General features: G+C 34.9%; 1 protein-coding gene across 1 annotated transcript in view; it reads left to right on the top strand.

Moving 5' to 3' along the window:
- Positions 1–18,948, top strand: part of Prss12 (serine protease 12) — a 72,858-nt gene that overhangs the window by 41,719 nt on the left and 12,191 nt on the right. The window contains exons 5-9 of the mRNA XM_074041603.1: positions 2,258–2,454; positions 6,282–6,423; positions 12,938–13,143; positions 16,082–16,160; positions 16,856–16,978. Coding sequence (XP_073897704.1) covers positions 2,258–2,454; positions 6,282–6,423; positions 12,938–13,143; positions 16,082–16,160; positions 16,856–16,978 — 747 coding nt within the window. The remainder of the gene's footprint in view (positions 1–2,257; positions 2,455–6,281; positions 6,424–12,937; positions 13,144–16,081; positions 16,161–16,855; positions 16,979–18,948) is intronic.

Here is an 18,948-nt window from a genome sequence, read left to right as displayed (position 1 = left end):
TTATCACTTTTATTCAAGAAAAATAGCACTGTTGTCATGAGATGACCTTTAGAACTTGCCTTTGACCTTACCCACTTAAAAGCTGAGTATCCCACTTTGGGGAATATATTTCATGTCACATGCATAATGCATTCCAGTGTACAGACTTAATTGGTTGAAGTAATTGTAAATGATGCTTTTGAGCTAAATATTTGAATGAAGCCCATGAATGCTCATTCTTTCTTGTTTTCCATATTTCTGTATTATGCTTGAAGTGTATTCTTATATCTAAAAAATTGGCAACATTATTACATTGCAGCTTGAGTTAAAGCTAATTATAAGTGTTTATTAAACCTTAAAAGTTTACATTCTAGGTGGACAAAACCATGCTTAAACATGTGTTTTATAGTTTATAAAAGTAATACAAAATAAAGACAGTTTAGAAAAGAAAGAAAATTTAAAACTCTCCATAGTTTTTCCATTCTTGTAGTCTAATTGTAATTTGCATGTGTGTAACTTTGTCCCCTTTCTAATAGTGGACATGACTTTTGTGTCCACATTGTTTATGTTTATCTTGTTACATAGCACAAGTTTTGATGGTAGCATAAAATCCATTAATATTCTATACTATAATTTATGTAATACTCAGGTTAATTTTTAGGCTAAAATTAATTTTGTGTTATCTGCTCTGAAGATATAAATATGTATAATTGTCCCATATTTTGAATTTTCTTGGGCCGAGCAGTTATTCAAATTATTAAGTCAAGGGGTATAACATAACTGTTAAATAAATTCTGACATGTAATGAATAGGAATTGCTGAGTACATTTTATGTCTAAATGTATCTCTGTTACACTGACAACTGTACCATGTTCTCATGGATTTGGAAAGATTTATAATTCCCATTATTTACCATTTATTTTTATTTTTATTCCTTATTAATGAAAATAACCAAATGATTATTTCTCTAGATTTCCTTCTATATTTTATTTATTATTTGTCTCATAAATCCACTCAGCTTTTTCTTCATAGAAAGATGTCCAGACTTACTGGTTTGAAAATGTTGTCACTAATGTCTTGGTCTAAGCATCTGTTACATATAGTTGACAGAAGAATTTTTAAAAGATGATATTCATTTGAAATGAGAAAAAGGGTTAACCTTGGGTTTATTTGTACACATGCAATCCCAAAGTAAAGTAATTTCCTGATACATGTTATGTAGTTGAATAGGACAGGTGGTAATCATATAAATGCATTTTCTGGAAAAATGGCAGAAGTTGAAAGTAATAACAGTATGAGCCTTAGGTTAATAACTTTTCTAGCGAAGGGTTGATTAGTTAGCAAAACAAAATAGAAAAAGCCTTAAAACAACTAAAAGTTGCATTGTTTTAATTTATTAAATGTTCATTTAAATAAATTTAATAAACAATTACATAGGAAAACAATTGGGAAAATTTATGGTGAATAGAAAGGGCTCCTCATATTCTTAATGTTGGAGTAATAAAAGCATCAAGTAAGGGAAATTATTGGCATAAAATTTATAGCTAACAGTTGAGTATAATAGACTCTTAGAACAGTAAGACTCCTTAAAGATTGTTAAGCTCACTGATTTCTGGAGGTTTTGAATTGTTTGGGACAAAAGGAAAGTCAAGACTGAGGACTAAAGAAGGTACAGACTGATATAATTGCCAGTTTTAAAATTTTACAGGTCTTTCCTGGTTTAAGGTAAAAATTATTATAATACATATAATAGGTAGTACAGTGTCAATTAGAACACAAATGTAATTTATAAAAATTAAAAATTTAAATTTATATAACCATATGAAAAGGTAAAGAACATTTTCTCTCATGATTTTGTTGGGCTGACATGAGAATGTTATCATTTCTTGAAAATTAAGTGAGTTAACATACTTTTCATTTTGGAGATGAGGCTTAGAGAAGCTAATGAACTCAAATGAACTTGTCAGACAAGTGGTTCACAGTGTTTCTTCCATGCTCAGGAAGTTGAGGTTTATCTCTTGGCATTCTCTCTAGTTGGTAGACTAAATTGTAGACAAGAGACAAGAATGAATTACCCATTGAATTTACACATTGAATTAATCAAAATTCTTCAGAGAATTAAAATGTGTGATGAAGTAAACACAGTTTTGAGTCTTCAAGGTAAGAGAAAAACCAAATACTTAGCCTCTAAGTCATGGCACTTAATTAAGTTGGTTGTTTTACGGTTTCTTGAAACTTGAGACAGCATTTCCATGCACAATGTATTTTGTTGCCACAGATATGGCAAACAAGCCTCTGCAAACCATATTGAAGAAAGCACAGGGCCCATATGGTTGGATGACGTCAGCTGCTCAGGGAAGGAAACCAGTTTCCTTCAGTGTTCCAAGAGACAGTGGGGACGACATGATTGCAGCCACCGGGAAGATGTCGGCATTGCCTGCTACCCTGGCAATGATGGGCACAGACTGTCTCTGGGTGAGGACTGTTCACAGCTCCTGAGTTCTCCTAGTTCAGTAGCCACTGCATCTCCAACCACTGGTCTGAGTTTGAACTCAGGGCCTCACACTTGCTAGGCAGGGGTTCTACCACTGAGCCATGCCCCGTAATCTTTTTTTGCTTTAGTTATTTTTTGTATAGAGTCTCAAGTTTTTGCCCAGGGCTGACGTTGCACAGCAATCCTCCTTCCTATGCCTTCTAAGTAGCTGGGATTATAGATGTGTTGGTCAGCTTATTGGTTGAGATGGTGTCTTGATAATGTTTTACCCCAGCTGGCCTCAAACCTAGATCTACCCTAGTAGCTGGGATTACAATTAAGCTTTTTGTCTTTGTTTTTTTTTGTTGTTGTTGTTTCTAAGTCTGTTTCCCAACAAAAATAATCTTTTGAGTCTCTCCACTGACATAAATTTGTTTTCATTACCTAGAAGTCTAACTTTCTCACTAAAAATATCTATAATCATGTTTATGACAGATAGAAGAATGTATAATAGCCATTCCATTGTTCCTTGGTTACCTATTCTGATTTTCATTGACTGAATTCTAATGAGCTGTTTAGGACCTGATTTAAAAAAGAGATTATTCACTTCTCCCATCTTGTGATTCATTTCTTCTCTAGTCTTGAGACCTGTTTGATTCTTTGTTATCCACCATCTGTTGTTTTTTCAATTTTCTCAGTGCTTCTAGGGATTCATTGGAGTTAGCCACCCTTCTTTCTAAAATAGGCTGTTATTCTAAAAACCCACCAGGGACCTTTCTTGCTTCCCAATTACAAAATTTATGTTTGGGTAATAGGTAAGTATCTTCTCTAACAGTTACAAAATAATTATGGATAAAGATCTTCAAAGAGCAATTAAACATTCTTGACAAACTTCCTTCAGGAAAGCAGAATAAGCATGAGTGGAAAACATAGAGGGTGAAATATTCAAAATACTTACCAGGATACTATGATAGCTACGGTATACATCAACACATGTATTTTTGTGTATGTATAAGTGGGTGTTAAAATAATCATAAGTGGTCCTTACTTTTTTTTCTATTTATTTATTGTTGTACTGGGGGTATATTGTGACATTTACAAAAGTTCTTACAATATATCATAATTGAATTCACCCCCTCCATCATTCTCCTTTATCCTCCCTCCCTCTATCCCTGGAATAGTTTCAATAGGTCTCATTTTTCCATTGACATACATGTGTACATAATATTTCTACCATATTCACCCTCCTGAACCCTCAGGATTGAATCAGTCCCCTCTTTTTCTATTTTGTGAAGCTAGTGTAAAGTAATAAAAAGTGTCAGTCTATAATATTAACCACATTACAAACTTTAAATCCATCAAACTGTATGGATGATTCTTCATTGTACTGTAAATTGTCATGACAACTCAGTATACTAATTTAGCACTGTGCACATTAAAAAGGCAACATCTTACTTCATCCCTTGTAGGCCATTTTTCCAATTTTCTTTCTTTTCATTTGTTCTTTTTCCTCACCTCTTTCTTATGGAGGATTTATAATCCTCCTGTGATTATGTAAAGAATGTGGTTTGTGGAGGGAGAATCTACTTGCTAGATCCATTGGCTATTGATGCATGGGTTTATGTCTGGATCTTCTATTCTGACCCATTGGTCTTCCTGTCTGTTTTTGTGCCAATACCATGCTGTTTTTATTATTATGGCTTTGTGTATAGTTTGAGGTCAGGTATTGTGATGCCTCCAGCATTGGACTTTTTGCCCAGAATTGCTTTCAATTCCCTTTCAAGAACTGAAAATCTGGTTGGGTGCTGGTGGCTCATGTCTGTAATCCTAGCCATTAAGAGGCAGAGATCAAGAGGATTGCAGTTTGAAGCCAGCCCCAGGCAAATAAATAATTCATGAGACCCTATCTTAAAATTACCCAACACAAAAAGGACTGGTGGAGTGGCTCAAGTGGTAAAGTGCCCGACTAGTAAGTGTGAAGCCCTGAGTTCAAACTCCTGTACCACAAAAAGAAAAAAGAATTGAAAACCTAATGATTTTGTAAGATGGCTAAAATTAGGTTCAGAAATATTATGTTCATTATTTGTTTTACAAACCATACAACTTACATTTAAAAATATTCTAAAATTTTTATTTTTAAAGTACATGAAACACTTCCCTAAAATTACTGGGGTACAATATAGAGATCTAATTCCATATTCATATATTTTCTTCATATCGAACCAAAGATCCAAAAATGTGAAAATCAGAAACTTTAAGAATTCATTAGTTTGAATTTGTTCTTTGAGGATCACCTTTCACCATATTTGTAAACCCCCCACACAAATATCATATACGTTAATAAAAAATGTAAAGTTTCAAATATTCTGTGTTTTATAACATAGCTAAAACTCTCAAGTTTCTGTTAGCTATTAGTAAGCAATAAATAGAATAGGCATTCAACAAACACTTATTTATTTGGACTTCACCATATGATTCTGCTGTATTATAAGCACCATGAAGTATATATGATTAAGTATAGAAACCAGAGCCAACAACACTGGGTGCAAGGAAGAAGGATGCATAAGTAATAATGGATTTGAGAAGTAAAAATAGGATGTGTCAATCTTGCTTACAGTGCTGCCTTTTTTTAGTTAACAAATGTAAATTTGGTAATTTTCTGTTGGTTGAAACATATATTAAGTGATATTTTGTTCATTGTTCATTAGCTTCCTGTTTCCGCCACCTTAGTTCTGATCATTTTTACCATGCTTGTTTGTATTAACTAAATTCTGGAGTTCTCCTGAAGCTGGGTGACTTTTCCAGTAACTAGGTCAAATGTACGTGTATTAGTTTGCTTGGGTTGCTCTAACGAAGTTCTACAGATTGAATGGGTTAAACACAGATATTTATGTTCTCATTGGAGTTCAAAATCAAGATCTTGGCAGGGCTGGTTCCTTGAAAAGGAACTGTGCAGGAAGTGACATTTGTTGGCAAATCTCCCCATCTCTTCACATTGTCTCCTCTCTGAGGATAACTCAGTGTCCAAATTTCTTCTTTTTATAAGGAGGCCATTTGTATTGAATTAGGATCCATCCCAAGGACTTCACAATTCCACCTGCAACAGCATGCCAGCTTCAGTGAGGGCATTAAATTAAACAGCATCATATTTTTCAGTGTGGATAGAGGTATCTGACACTCTACAAATGACTTCATTTGCATAATGTAGTCACAGTTATCCCTCTCTGTTTCTCAATTTGTAAATCTTTTTATGATTTAGGTCTTTGCTTTGGAATCAATAGTGAATAGAAGGCTTTAAGTGGAAATTGACTTTGTTAACTGCCTTCATTTTTTTCCCCCTCTTTTGGCATTAGACCCATTTGAGTTACCCATATACACTAAGGTTTATTTGTTTATGCCTTCCTAGAAAGCTTATCCTTAGAGTATAAATTTCTAGGTATTTTCATGGATTTTTAAAAAGGACATGAAACAAAAACTAAGCTAATATTCTTTTACTATTAGAAGTTAATTTTAATAAAATAATGCACAGTTTTTTAGTATGATTTATTTTCTCCTGTATTTATTCATTAAGCAAACAGCTATTTTACATCCTTTAGAGGCCAGATGGGGATGCAGAGTTGAGCAAGGTGAGCACTTTGCCTTCATGATTTCAAAGACATAAAAGTGAATACAGGTTTTTACTGATAGCTCTTCTCTCTGTCTCGCTCTCAAAAACTGTTGTTGATTGCATTGTATGCCTGATTTAAAAAAAAAACTATTTTGTAATGTCTCATGTTTTGGCAAAAGTTTGCTTGGTTTGGCTTTTCTAATACTTTTGAATCATGACTAGGTTTTCCTATCAGACTGATGGATGGAGAAAATAAGAAAGAAGGACGGGTGGAGGTTTTTATCAACGGCCAATGGGGAACAATTTGTGATGATGGATGGACTGATAAGGATGCAGCTGTGATCTGCCGGCAGCTTGGCTATAAGTAAGGAAAACCTATTTGGAATGGTTATTCGATAAACATTTCTGATTTTGTAGGCTTATTTTAAAGAGTTACTCCATACCTAAAATTTGTTTCTGTCATTCAGTTGAGAATACTGGCAGCATGTTGATTTGATTCAGAATTATAAAGAAGTAGTAAGTAGAAACTAGTTAAATTTCTCCATTTTTCTCAAGAAATATACACTATGTCACATAAGCAAGGTAGCTTTTTATCTAATAACAATATAGTCTAACAAAGTCTGACTATTCATAATACTGCTTCCCTAAGCCAAAGGTAGTAACCTTTCCCCTGTGGTTTACGCTTTAGTCCTGCAACCTTTTAAAGGTCATTAGGTGACCAAAATTACAGGTGGTTCCTGTTACTCAGGGAGTCATGTTCTACAAAGTGACTGTGAGAAGAGGTGGCAAATACTGAGTCACTGCTCCTAGAGCTGAGATCAGCACTCTGCCTTCTTGTTTCAGCTCTCATGCTTGTGAACAGTTGTCCTTTTTTTTAATCTCTTTAGTGTCTTTTATTTTATTTTGCCTTTCTGTGCCATTTTTGACTGTTGATTTCTTTCTTTAAAATAGTCCTGAAGCATAGTGTGGGAGTGCCATGTAGTGTTCCTTAGCACAAAAGGCTGTTGATGTGCCTTATGGAGAAAATCCAGGTGTTAGATGAGCTTCGTTCAGCATGAATTATAGTGAGAAAAACATGGCAATAAGAAGACTGTGAAGGGGATATTTGTTTACAGTATGAAATGAGAAAATACAAAGATCTGAGATCTGAAACAGAAGTCGGCTCATCGCCTGTTACACCTCACCTGGGCAACTCATATTTTTGCTGGCTCTGCATGTCCACAAGAACAGTGAAAGTTGCTTTTGGAGTAAGAAAAATACAGAGAAGTTACAATTTAGAGCTAATGCACATAACTTATAATAGATTACTAATAATGGTTTGAATTTAACAATGGTACTTACTTGTGTATCTATAAGTATCTTTAAATAATGATCAATTTAGTTGGTTATTTCCATGTAGATATTTTATTTTGAAAAGTATTTCTTGTTTAATAAAAATGCAAATGTTTTCTCATGACTCAGATGCTACTTCAATTTTATGCTTAGTTTTTAGACCTAGTTGCAATCCCACTTGTCTTATGGTCGTGGGTGCATTATTTATGATACAGATGTTCAGTTTTCAAAACATGGGTGGTAGAGGAAGTTAGAAAGAGTCTATGTTAGATACAAGGTGAATCTAGCCAATGATTTATTTTAAATTTCTTTTGCTCACATTTCTATTACTCCTTCTTCTATTTGAAAAAAAAAAGTTATTCTTGTTCTTGTATTACATTCTCAGTGCATTTCCTTTACCCAAATTTCACTATTAATAGATATTGCTGCTTCATATTGGCTCTTTGGTCATGGCTTTGCTCCTTTGGTAGAGATGATCCAAGGAACTAGTATTACCTTTGGAAATATGAAGGGTACGATTGGCATCAAATTTGATTGTAAATTGCCTCCCTCAGCCAAGTTTAAGGAGAGAAATTCCTCCGTATATCTGCCAATGCATTATTACTTTTTTTTTTACATCTTTATTATTTTGGTCATCATTTAGTTTATTTAATGTTCAACTTGAAGATGAACTTTAGGATGGCATTATCAAAACAAAACAAATGATAAGTGTTGCTAAAGATATGAGAAATTGGAACCCTTATACATTGTCGGTAGGAATGTAGATTGATGCAGATACCTTGAAAAACAGTATGGAGGTTTCTCAAAAAATTAAAAATAGAGCCAGGAGCTGATGGCTCACACCTGTAATTCTAGCTACTTGGGAGGCTGAAGTTGGAAGGATCATAGTTGGAGGCAAATAGTTCACCTGACCCTATTTTCATATTTACCAGAGTAAAATGGACTGGAGGCCTGGCTTAAGCAGTAATACAAAATCCTGAGTTCAGACAGAGTCTAATAAATAAGTAAGTACGTAACCAAAAAATCAAAACAAACAGACAAACAAAAAACAAAAAAATTAACCTAAAAATACAACTGTCATATGATCTGGTCATCCCACTTCTGGGTACATAGCCAAAAGAAGTAAAATCAGGATATCAAAGGACTATCTGCATTTCCATGCTCATTGTAGTTATTCACAATAGCCATGATATGGAAGCAAGCTAAATATCCATAGACGGATGAGATCATAAAGAAAATGTTTTACACACACAAAAGGGATGCTATTCAGCCTTAAAACAGAGGGAAATCCTGCCATATATGACAACTAGAAGCAGGAAATAGAATGGCCGTTGTCTTTCTATGAGAAATTGCTTCTCAGTAGGTATACGGTCTCTATTGTTCGAGATGAGTAAGTTCTGGAGAAGTGCTGTATGACCTAGCTCCCCTGGTTAACAATTCAGTACTGTGCACTTTGAAATAAGTTAAGAGGATAGATCTCGTGTTGTGTTCTTTCCCAAACCAAACAAGAAGAAATAAACAAAAAGAATGAACACAAGGACATTTTCATAGGTAGTAGATATGTTTAGTCCCTTGTTTGTGGTGATGGCATCACAGCTGTATGCAAATGTCCAAACTCATCAAGTTTGTTTATATCACCTATGCACCAATAAAGTGTTTGTAAAAAGAGAATTTAGGTGAGGAATATAATCTACATCAAGTGGACAGGTTTGTAGTAATTCTCAATGATATTTCCATAACAGTGGTCAAGAAAAGAATCAAAAGATTTTACTTTGTAATTGTTTTTTAAATAAAATCTCTTAATAAATAATTCAGTAATTCAATGTTACTCTAACACATTGATTACCCATGATTTAGTCAGTCTGTGCAAATCTACAATAGCATTTAGATTTTTGATCAAACTAAATATACTTGAATATTTAAAAAATTTCCCACTAAGAGGAGATGGGATTTCATATAAAAATAAAATTACAAATATGTGACTAGAGCAGGGGATCTTTTTCTCTATGTATACTTTGAGTCATGAAAAATCTTCAATAATGTATTTATTTGCAGAAATCAATCTAGAAAACTTTAAAGCTGTTAAAAGGCTTCAGCCTTATTGATAAAAGTCCTAGAGAGCTTTATCATCCTTGGAAGCATCTAGACTCGAAATAGTAATGGGAAGAACAGAATAATGAAAGCCCAGAAAATAAGAATGGAACTAATGTGACATGCTTGGAGTGAACAGAAAAGTAAAAGGCATTCTTTACTGATGTATTACATAATGTCTGACAAAGTTTAGCATGTGAGCATGTTGTTTTTAGAGGGCTGACAGAGTGCATTGAGATCATTTAAATTCATTGAGATAGACTAAACAACCATGATGGAAATTCCATTCTGTTTGAACTTTGTGTGAATATATTTCAATGTGGCATTGTTCTTAACAACTTATTTATTAAGAGTTATATTCTTTTAAAAGAAGTTTTAAAATGGTATACCCCACTATTTCAGTAGAAATCTAAATATATCTAACTTGTGATATAACTTGTAAAGGATTTAATTTTTGACCTATTTGTGCATGAAATTTAAAGAAATTACATCATTTTTTTATATCCAGTGTAATATAAATATAGTGATTTTATCCTGTCATCCACTTAAAAATATATAAAGAAAAAATACTTCTTTGACTTACAAAAATTGAACAGTTCCTTTTCTCCTTGAAATTCTTTTTTTCCCCTTTATTCTTGTGCTGGGTGGGGGTGCACGGTGGCATTTACAAAGGTTCTTACAATGTATCAAGTATATCATACTTGAATTCACTCCTTCCACCATTCTCCTTTACCCCTCCCCCAACTCCACCCCCTCCCCCGCCACAGTATGTTTTTCCCCCCTCCTGTTCTCCTATTTTGTAGAAGAAAAAAAGATAAAAGTTAAAAAGAAAAACATGACATTCTGCTTATTTAAGATAAAGGTAGCTGTACAGGGAGTTTCCTTTTACATTTCCATGTATTATAACCCCAACTGGTTTATCTCCTCTAATTTTATTCATTCTGTTTTCTCCATAGAACATATATGTACATATATACACATATATATATGTATGTACACACACATTCATGTGCAGAGAGTCTTCACAATAGTACAAGGCATCCCTGTCCCTACCACCAAGCTTAGGAAATAGAATGCTACTGTACTTTTAAGCTCCTCATGTGCCAACCCCACACGCCAATCCCCTTCTTACTCTACCAGTCCAAAGAAAAAGCTATCTTGAATTTTGTGTTATTCCATTGCATTTTTCCATAACTTTAGAACCACTAGATATATCCCTAAACAATAGTTTTGTCTATTTAAAAAAATCTGTTTTGAAAGTAAACAATAATACTTGTTATTCAGTTACTTGTCACTTTCACTTTTGCTTTTGAGATTTATCTTTGTTGATGCAAGTAGCTATAATTAGCTCAGTCATCTTGCTCTATAGTATTAAATTATAAAAATATCCAACTTATGTTTTATTGTTTTAATGCTGAGTTGGTTACATATCTATGTACAACCATTTTCTTTTGCTATAACTGAATGTCACAAACTGGGTAATTGTAAAGAATGAAGGCTGTCATCTCGGTTCTGGAGGTGGAAGGAGGAGGCCCTTTTTTAGTGAGGGCCCTTCTTGTTGATGGAAATTCTCTGCAGAGTTCCAAGGTAGTGCTGGGCATAACATGGAGAAAGGAATGTGCACAAGAGACAGAACCAAGCTGGCTTCTATAATGGACTCAATATTGAGAAAACCCATTACTTCTTTATTCCATGAACAGACTCATCCATTCCTGAAGGCTCTGCTTTCGCTCTTAAAGCTCATTTGGTTCCATCTTAATGCCGTACAGTGGAGATTAAACTTCAACATGAGGTTTGAGAGGACATTCAAAATATAGCAATGTCCTTTCTAATTTTGCTACTAAAAATGGAGACTGTAATGAACATCCTCATGCTTTTCTGCTTGAGTACTTGTGCAAGAGATTTTTCAGGGAATATAATCGGGAGTAGAACTTCTGGCTTGTAGGCTATGTGTACCTTCACCTTTATCAAGGAGTGCAAGATTGCTTTCCCTCTAGCTACACCAATTTACACACTCAGTAGCAATGATTTTTTTCAATTCATGGGTAGCTAATGTTTATTTTATTGCTTATCCCTGATCACCAATGAGATGAAACGTGCTTCTGCTTGCTTATTGATATTTCTGGGATCTAAGTGGCCTATTTTTCTCTTGGATTGGTTTTTTAAAAAAATAATTTCTGAGTGTTCTTTGTATAAGGTATGCTATTTTCCAACATAAGAAAAATATTTACCAATAAATATATTTGTAAATGTTTATTATGAATAACAGCTTTTTAATCTTTTTTGCTTTCCTTAGAATAGTTTTATTTATTTTTTTTAATAAAGTAGTATTCTTAATTTGTTGAATTTATCAATTTTTTAATTTATGGCTTATATCCTCTTTGTCTTGCTTAATAAATTTTTTCCTAACTTGATGTGTTAAGGATAGTTTTCTTATAATTCAAACATTGCATGTATGTATTTTAAAAATACACACGCACACATATATGTACATGTATATATTTTTTTCTTTTGTGTGTGTGTGTGTGTGTGTGTGTGTGTGTGTGTGTGTGATGTACTAGGGATCAAATCCAGGGCTTTGTACATGCTAGGCAAGTTCTCTGCCACTTGAGCTGTGCCCCCCGGCCCCTATAATTCAAACTTTAAAGCTTTATCTTTCACAATTATGTCCATTAAGTCATTAGCACTTGAATTTTAAATATGGTGTTAGTTTGAAATAATTAAAATTTTGAATTTTCATATTTAAAAAAAAGTAATGTATCAATAAAAAAGGAAATATGCAACAAGTAAGTCTGTCTTCTATTCATGATTCTCAGTTTTCTTTTCCTCTGTCAAGAATTGTACATTTTGAGATAGGGAGGATTGCAATTGAAGGACAGCCTGGGCAAATAAATAGTTTGCGAGACCCCATTTCCAAAATTACCAGAGCAAAATGGACTAGAGATGTGGCTTAAGTGGTAGAGCATCTGCTTTGCAAGTGCAAAGCCCTGAGTTCAAACCCCAGTTCCACCAAAAAAAACAAAAAAGAAAGAAAAAAATTTTTTGTTTGTTTGTTTCTAAAGGAGGCAGAAATTCATTCTTAGGTCCCTGATAATTATTTAATCTCATAACTTTCTTGGTACTATTATAGAAAATTTAAGAGCGTATTAGAATTTTTAAGAGGATAGAGAATTTGTGGTGATTTTTTTCCTGCTTAGAGGACAGGCCATTAAGTGTGACTTTCTACACAGAAGATAAATTAAAAGAAACTGATTCCAATAAGAATCTATGGGGTATGCCAGTAAAAAAGGTATAGTTATTACCTTTTTGACCGTCTTGGAGGAAATGATTTTCATGACACGAACATGTTAACTTTAATAGGTAAAAGTTAAAGAACTGAATTAGAATATGTACTGTGATCTATTCAGATGTACGATTGACCAATTTTCTACATCCTAAGAATGCTCTGTTTCTAGGGGTCCTGCCAGAGCAAGAACCATGGCCTATTTTGGGGAAGGAAAAGGACCCATCCACGTGGATAATGTGAAGTGCATGGGAAATGAGAGATCCCTGGCGGACTGCATCAAACAAGATATTGGAAGACACAACTGCCGCCACAGTGAAGATGCAGGAGTTATTTGTGATTATTTTAGCAAGAAAGCATCAGGGAACAGTAATAAAGGTAAGTCACCTTCAAAGAATTCTAAACCCTACTTTATTGCTACAAGCAGAACTTTGGAAACAAAGAATACCATCCAAGGAGAGTGTATACAGTCCCTTGTGGTTTGTGCTAGTATATGGAGCCAGCAGTTCTTGGCTAGGTGAGGCTAACAGGGACAGTAAGGTTCAAGGACCGAAGTAGATTTCCAGGACCTTGTAATCTCTGAGATCAATCCCGTTTTAAGATTCTTAGCCATTTCTGTGTCATTCCCTCTTATGGATATCATTAAGCTGCCAGGCTTGTTGCTATCCTTGAAGATTTTACTTCATAAAGGGAAAGAAGTGAAAACAGAGGGGTCAAATATTTACTAGTATTTTAAACAACAGGGACAATTTTAATATTACATTTTGTAGATTTTATTCTTCACAATTTAAAATTTTAAGAAAAATAAGAAGATAATATAGTATTAGTATAGTACAACAAGTAGATTTTCAGGACCTCGCACTTGCTAGGCAGGTGCTGTATGATTTGTACCCATTCTTTTACGCTTTAGTTTTTTTTTTTTGATTAGTGTCTTGTGTGTATGCACAGGCCAGCCTAGACTGCAGTCCTCCTATTTATGCTTCCTGTGTAGCTGGGATGACAGATGTATGCCACCTTGCCCAGCCATTGATTGAGATGGGGCTTGTGAACTTTTTGTGGGGGTTGGTTTCGAATTGCTATCCTCTCAATTTCTGCCTCCCAAGTAATTAGGATTATAGGCATGAGCCTCTGGTGTCCAGACTTAGATGGGTTCTTAAAAGCTTTGGTACATTCTACTTTAAGAAATAAATAACTACTTTAAAGGAATGAGTGGGAGAATTGGCTAGTTTGGAGCAATCTGTGATTACCCTTTATGAAAAGAGTAATCACCTGTTGACCTGGATTGAAGGTTCATAGTTTTAATGTACCCAGGCATTCTCTCTTTCTCTCTCCAGTGCTGGGGATTAAACTCAAATCTTGTGCATGCTAGGCAAGCACTCGGCCACTGGGCCACATCTGTAGCTCTTGGGTTTTTGGGACAGGGTGTTGCTACATAGCCCAGGCTGGTATGGAACTCACTCGGTAGTTCAGGCTGGCCTTAACTTGAGATCTCCTTAGCATCTCAAGTGCAAGGATAGCAGGTGTGCACCATCACACCAAACTTTTTTTTTAAATCTTGAAATAACTGTCAAATATAATGTAATAAATGAATTGGATGCTGTTAATATTCTTCATATCTGAGGTCCTCTGAATATGGAAAGACGTCCCTGAATATTGATTACAACCTAACTTATTAAATTCCCCTTGATAAATTATACAGTTGAAAAACATAAAAGTTCAACAATTGTAAAATGTTTTCTGGCACTATGTATACCTATTTTAAAATATGAGACAGCATAGACTTGTTTATTACTTACACATTTGTTTTTATACCTCAAAGAGTTGTTGCACCTTATTTTGATACCTTTCTATGGTAGGCAATGCTACCAGTGGATTTTTTTTTTTTTTTGGTGGAACTGGGGTTTGAACTCAGGGCTTTGTGCTTTGCTCCCCATCTTGGCCTCCCAAGTAGCTAGGATTATAGGTGTGAGCCCAAGTGGTTTGGAGCCGGTGACTTCTGTCAGATGATTAAATACAAGTCATCGTGGTGGGATCTTTTTCTAAAAGAACTTGATCTGGCTTCTTAATTTTTTAAATTACAAATAGAAAATAGCTTTAAATAGATTTTCCTTTCTTGCAGTTCTGAACTCTTTGCCCCAGAGTGATGTAAACTTTAAGTTTTGCTTGCTCAGTATTACATCATCTTTTTTCTTGGCATCATGTACATTGGGCCCACTTGAGCATTATTGGAAACTTTTGTTTTTCTAATATCTTATAATCTGCAGTGTCATCTAGAAGACTCATTAAGAGATGAAGGATAAAATTTTGACAGCATGCCTCTGAGGTCATTTGCTGAATTAATCATTTTGGTACACATTGTTGAATCTCTTTCTCCATCAGGAAATAACTACTGCTGATTCCCTGTTGTATTGCCTTCTCCATGGTTGTTGTGAGAGACCATAGTGCTGATTCATCTTCATGTTCTTTGGACAATTCTCTTCTTACATGGATAGAAAAACTTTATGCACATGTAGTTAAGCAAAGAAGCAAATCACCCCTATATATATTCTACTCTGTAAAATTATTTTTGAAATTAGTTATGTTTTGTATATTCACCCTTGTTTTGTATACCACCTCCTTATTCATACATCTGTATGTATGAATATAGGTACACACATGTATTTTTTTGAGGTGTTGGGGATTGAACCCAGGCAAGTACTCTTGAACTATGCCCCCAGCCCTTTCATACATTTTAAATGCAACTCATGTCTTTTGTATATTCATAACAGAAGTCTGTTCTTGGGACACTCTTAAGTACAATTTACAGTTAAGTTGGCTTATAAAGCCCTTTTTCATATGTTAGCATACTATATGAGAAATTGTAAATTCAGATCAAAATTCTATTTTGGGAATGTGATTTGCTCCTTTGAGTTACATTTTTTAGATATTGCTTGGAATGGTATTGTATGTAGAAAGTAAGTAATTTAGACCATTACTACCTTTGCAGTTCTCTCTTAATGTTTGTGAACACCAAACAACCTCTATAATCAGCAAAGGAGGTGTAGATAACTACAAGAGTACCAGATAGGGTCAAACCATTCGACAGCCCATGAAACCCTTTGGAACTGAATGGTGGGAAACTTCATCAAGTTTCTTATCTGCTTGCAAATTATTGTCAGTTAAATGAGAAACATTTTTATTGTAAGAAAAATTATTCTACAATTTTCAAAGAAAAAACATTTTAAAATAGAGGAGGCATGTCAGTGGATGTGTCAGTTGTGTTTTTACCCCATTATCAGAAATATGACAGTTAACTATGGACTCATTTCTGCCTCAGAGACCCTCTCCTCTGTTTGTGGTTTGAGATTATTGCACCGTCGGCAGAAGCGGATCATTGGTGGGAAAAATTCCTTAAGGTAAAAGGTTCTTCAAAGGAGATTTATTGTAGAATTATTTATGTACATACAATGCTTCAAACTCAAGATTTATTATTATTATATAAGGAATTTATTTTATCCATTTTATTTCTGAAATTAAGTACAGATTACATTGATTTCATTGCCCTTTGACCTACATGACTTACATTTGGATTATACATACCGTGTTTCTCTGTCATTATCCCAGGATTTATGAGATAAATCTGATGTGGCAGAAACAAAATAATTTAACAGGAAACCTGAAGTACAACTGCAAAGATTCATTTAAGTTAGAATATATTTGTTTCTGATTTGACTCATTTTAATAGAAAGTTTTATCCGAATTTACTTATGGGAAACTAGCACTTTATATACTATGACTTCTTCAGGCTGCTTAGGTGAGGTAGAAGAGGAGCGAAATTATCCTCAGATCCTGAAAGAAGACTCAGTTTGTTTCCAGGAGTGTCAGAGATAGGTGTCATGCATATAAATGCCTATGAGCTGATCTTCAGAGTTGCTTATGTGGGGCCTGCTCAGAGCTGTAGGGGCATCATTCTCCTGGTCGGAAGGGGTCTTACATCCTGAAGTACCTTATGAATCCCCCACCATCTGCAAGCCTTGAAAATTGTTGCTTTAACTGCTGTTTACTTTTGCTTTTTTATCCCTTATGGATGTGTGGCTTGCTTTCCTCTCAGGGGTGGTTGGCCTTGGCAGGTTTCCCTCCGGCTGAAGTCATCCCATGGAGAGGGCCGGCTTCTTTGTGGAGCTACACTTTTGAGTAGTTGCTGGGTTCTGACGGCTGCACACTGTTTCAAGAGGTATGTGTAACTTACCTTTCCCCATAACTCAGTTGGGCTTTGACTCACCAGTTCTTCCAGTCCCATGCTGCTAGACAGCACTTGGGGTATCAGAGCCAGGCTATAAATCCTTCCCTGTCTGTGTCAACAGCACCATGGAAGTGAGGGAGCCCTCAGGAGAAGCCACTTGCCCCCCTGGTCTTCAAATGATCTAGGGAGAATTCAAAGTGGGCTTTGGAGGGGAGGCAGCTACAGTAGTGCTTCTCTCGAGAACTTACCTGAGAGGGCTGGGCATGGTGGCCACATCGTAATCCCAGCACTCAGGATGCTAAGGCAGGAGGATCATGAGTTCAAGGCCAGCCTGGGATCCATAGCGAGTTCCAGGCCAACACTGGTTACCTGGTGAGCTTTTGTCTCAAAAACCCAAGTCAAACCACAACAAAATTAAAAAAGAACTTTCTGAGGTGAAATCATACCTCTGCAGAAGTAAAAGTAACCTGATAATATTTAGTTATAAATTCTAAGTGTAGGGAGTACAGTTTTAGTGTTTTTAATGCTTCTATCTTCTTAATGTTTTCTGTCTTTTAGATTTGTCTATTTGTACCTCCTAGAAAGCATCTATTTTATTCTTGACTTTTATGGAGTTTATTCTTGATTATTTCTTCTTGTCCCAAACATTTTATCAGTTCATTCTGAAGTCTTCCCAGTTGAGAAGGGAGGCTGCTCAGAGAAAATCAGTGTGCCAGAGTCGCCAAGCTCTTGTTGGCAGAGCCTACAACAGAACTTGGCTCACTTCTCCCTTTCCTGTGCTACTTTTGTGGTTAATACTATTTCCTTAGCATTAATTTTGGTATGTATTTAAAAACTATATACCAACATTTGACATTGGTAATTACTGAAGCAAGGTGATGGGTACAAGGAATTTTATTATACTATTTTGATTTTGTGTTGGAAAATGATCTTAATAAAAAGTTTATAAAGAAGGTATGCCTTATTGTTGAAAAATTCTTCTAGGCAAAAATTTGTTTTATATTTTTTCTTAAATGATATTATATGGTACATATCTTTGCTTCATTATGTATTTGTGGTACATCTAATGTAGACATTGTCCATTCAACATAACTGCCATTTGAATTTTCACTTTTATTGTAAAACTCAGCCATGGTTTATTTATCCCTTACTGATGTATAGTCAGATGATTTCCATTCTTTCACTATGATAAAACAATGTTGCAGTAGACATCTATGTACACTTCTTTTTTGGGTACATACCTATGGGAGCATTTTGCTGGGTCCAGCAGTACATTCTTCTTTCAGTTGTATCAGGAACTTCCATTCTGCCCTCTGAAGTAATTGTATCAGTTTATAACCTGGCACTATGTAGGCCTTTGTTACTCGCATTCCTACCTAAAGCTGATGCTATAAAAATTTTTAATTTTTGTTAACTTTACTTTTTCTTTTTAATATATTTCTCTTGAATAATGTCTTTTCTTCGATGATTTTATGTTCATATCCTGTGCCTATTTTCCTATTGCATTATCTTCTTGTAGCGATACAATTTTTTTTACACATATTCTGGATATAAAATCTTTGTTGTTATGTGTTACAAATATCTTTTCCCAGTCTGGGTCATGTCTCATGTCTTTTACTTGCTTATGGTTCTTTTCTTATGAAAATATCTTAATATGTTTTAATGTGTCATCTTTCCTTTAAAGTTTGTGTTAGACTTTCCATCACTCTGACAAATACAAATCTTTTCTTAAGGGAGGGAGGATTTATTTTGACTCATGGTTTCAGTCCAGGGTTGATTGGCTCCATGTTTCTGGACCTGTGGTGAGGCAGGACATCATGGTTGCAGGGCATGGTGGAGCAGAGCTGTTCACCTCATGACAATTGGGAAGGAGAGAGGTAGCAATATAGAGAAGAAGAGAAAGAGAGGGAGAGAGAGAGAGAGAGTGCTCCTGTACTAGTTGGCTTTCTCTTTTTTTTAAT

Source organism: Castor canadensis, chromosome 9, assembly GCF_047511655.1.
Source record: "Castor canadensis chromosome 9, mCasCan1.hap1v2, whole genome shotgun sequence".
Classification (NCBI taxonomy): domain Eukaryota; kingdom Metazoa; phylum Chordata; class Mammalia; order Rodentia; family Castoridae; genus Castor; species Castor canadensis.
The sequence above is the reverse complement of the archived record's forward strand: the minus strand, read 5'-3'. Positions and strand labels throughout refer to the sequence as shown.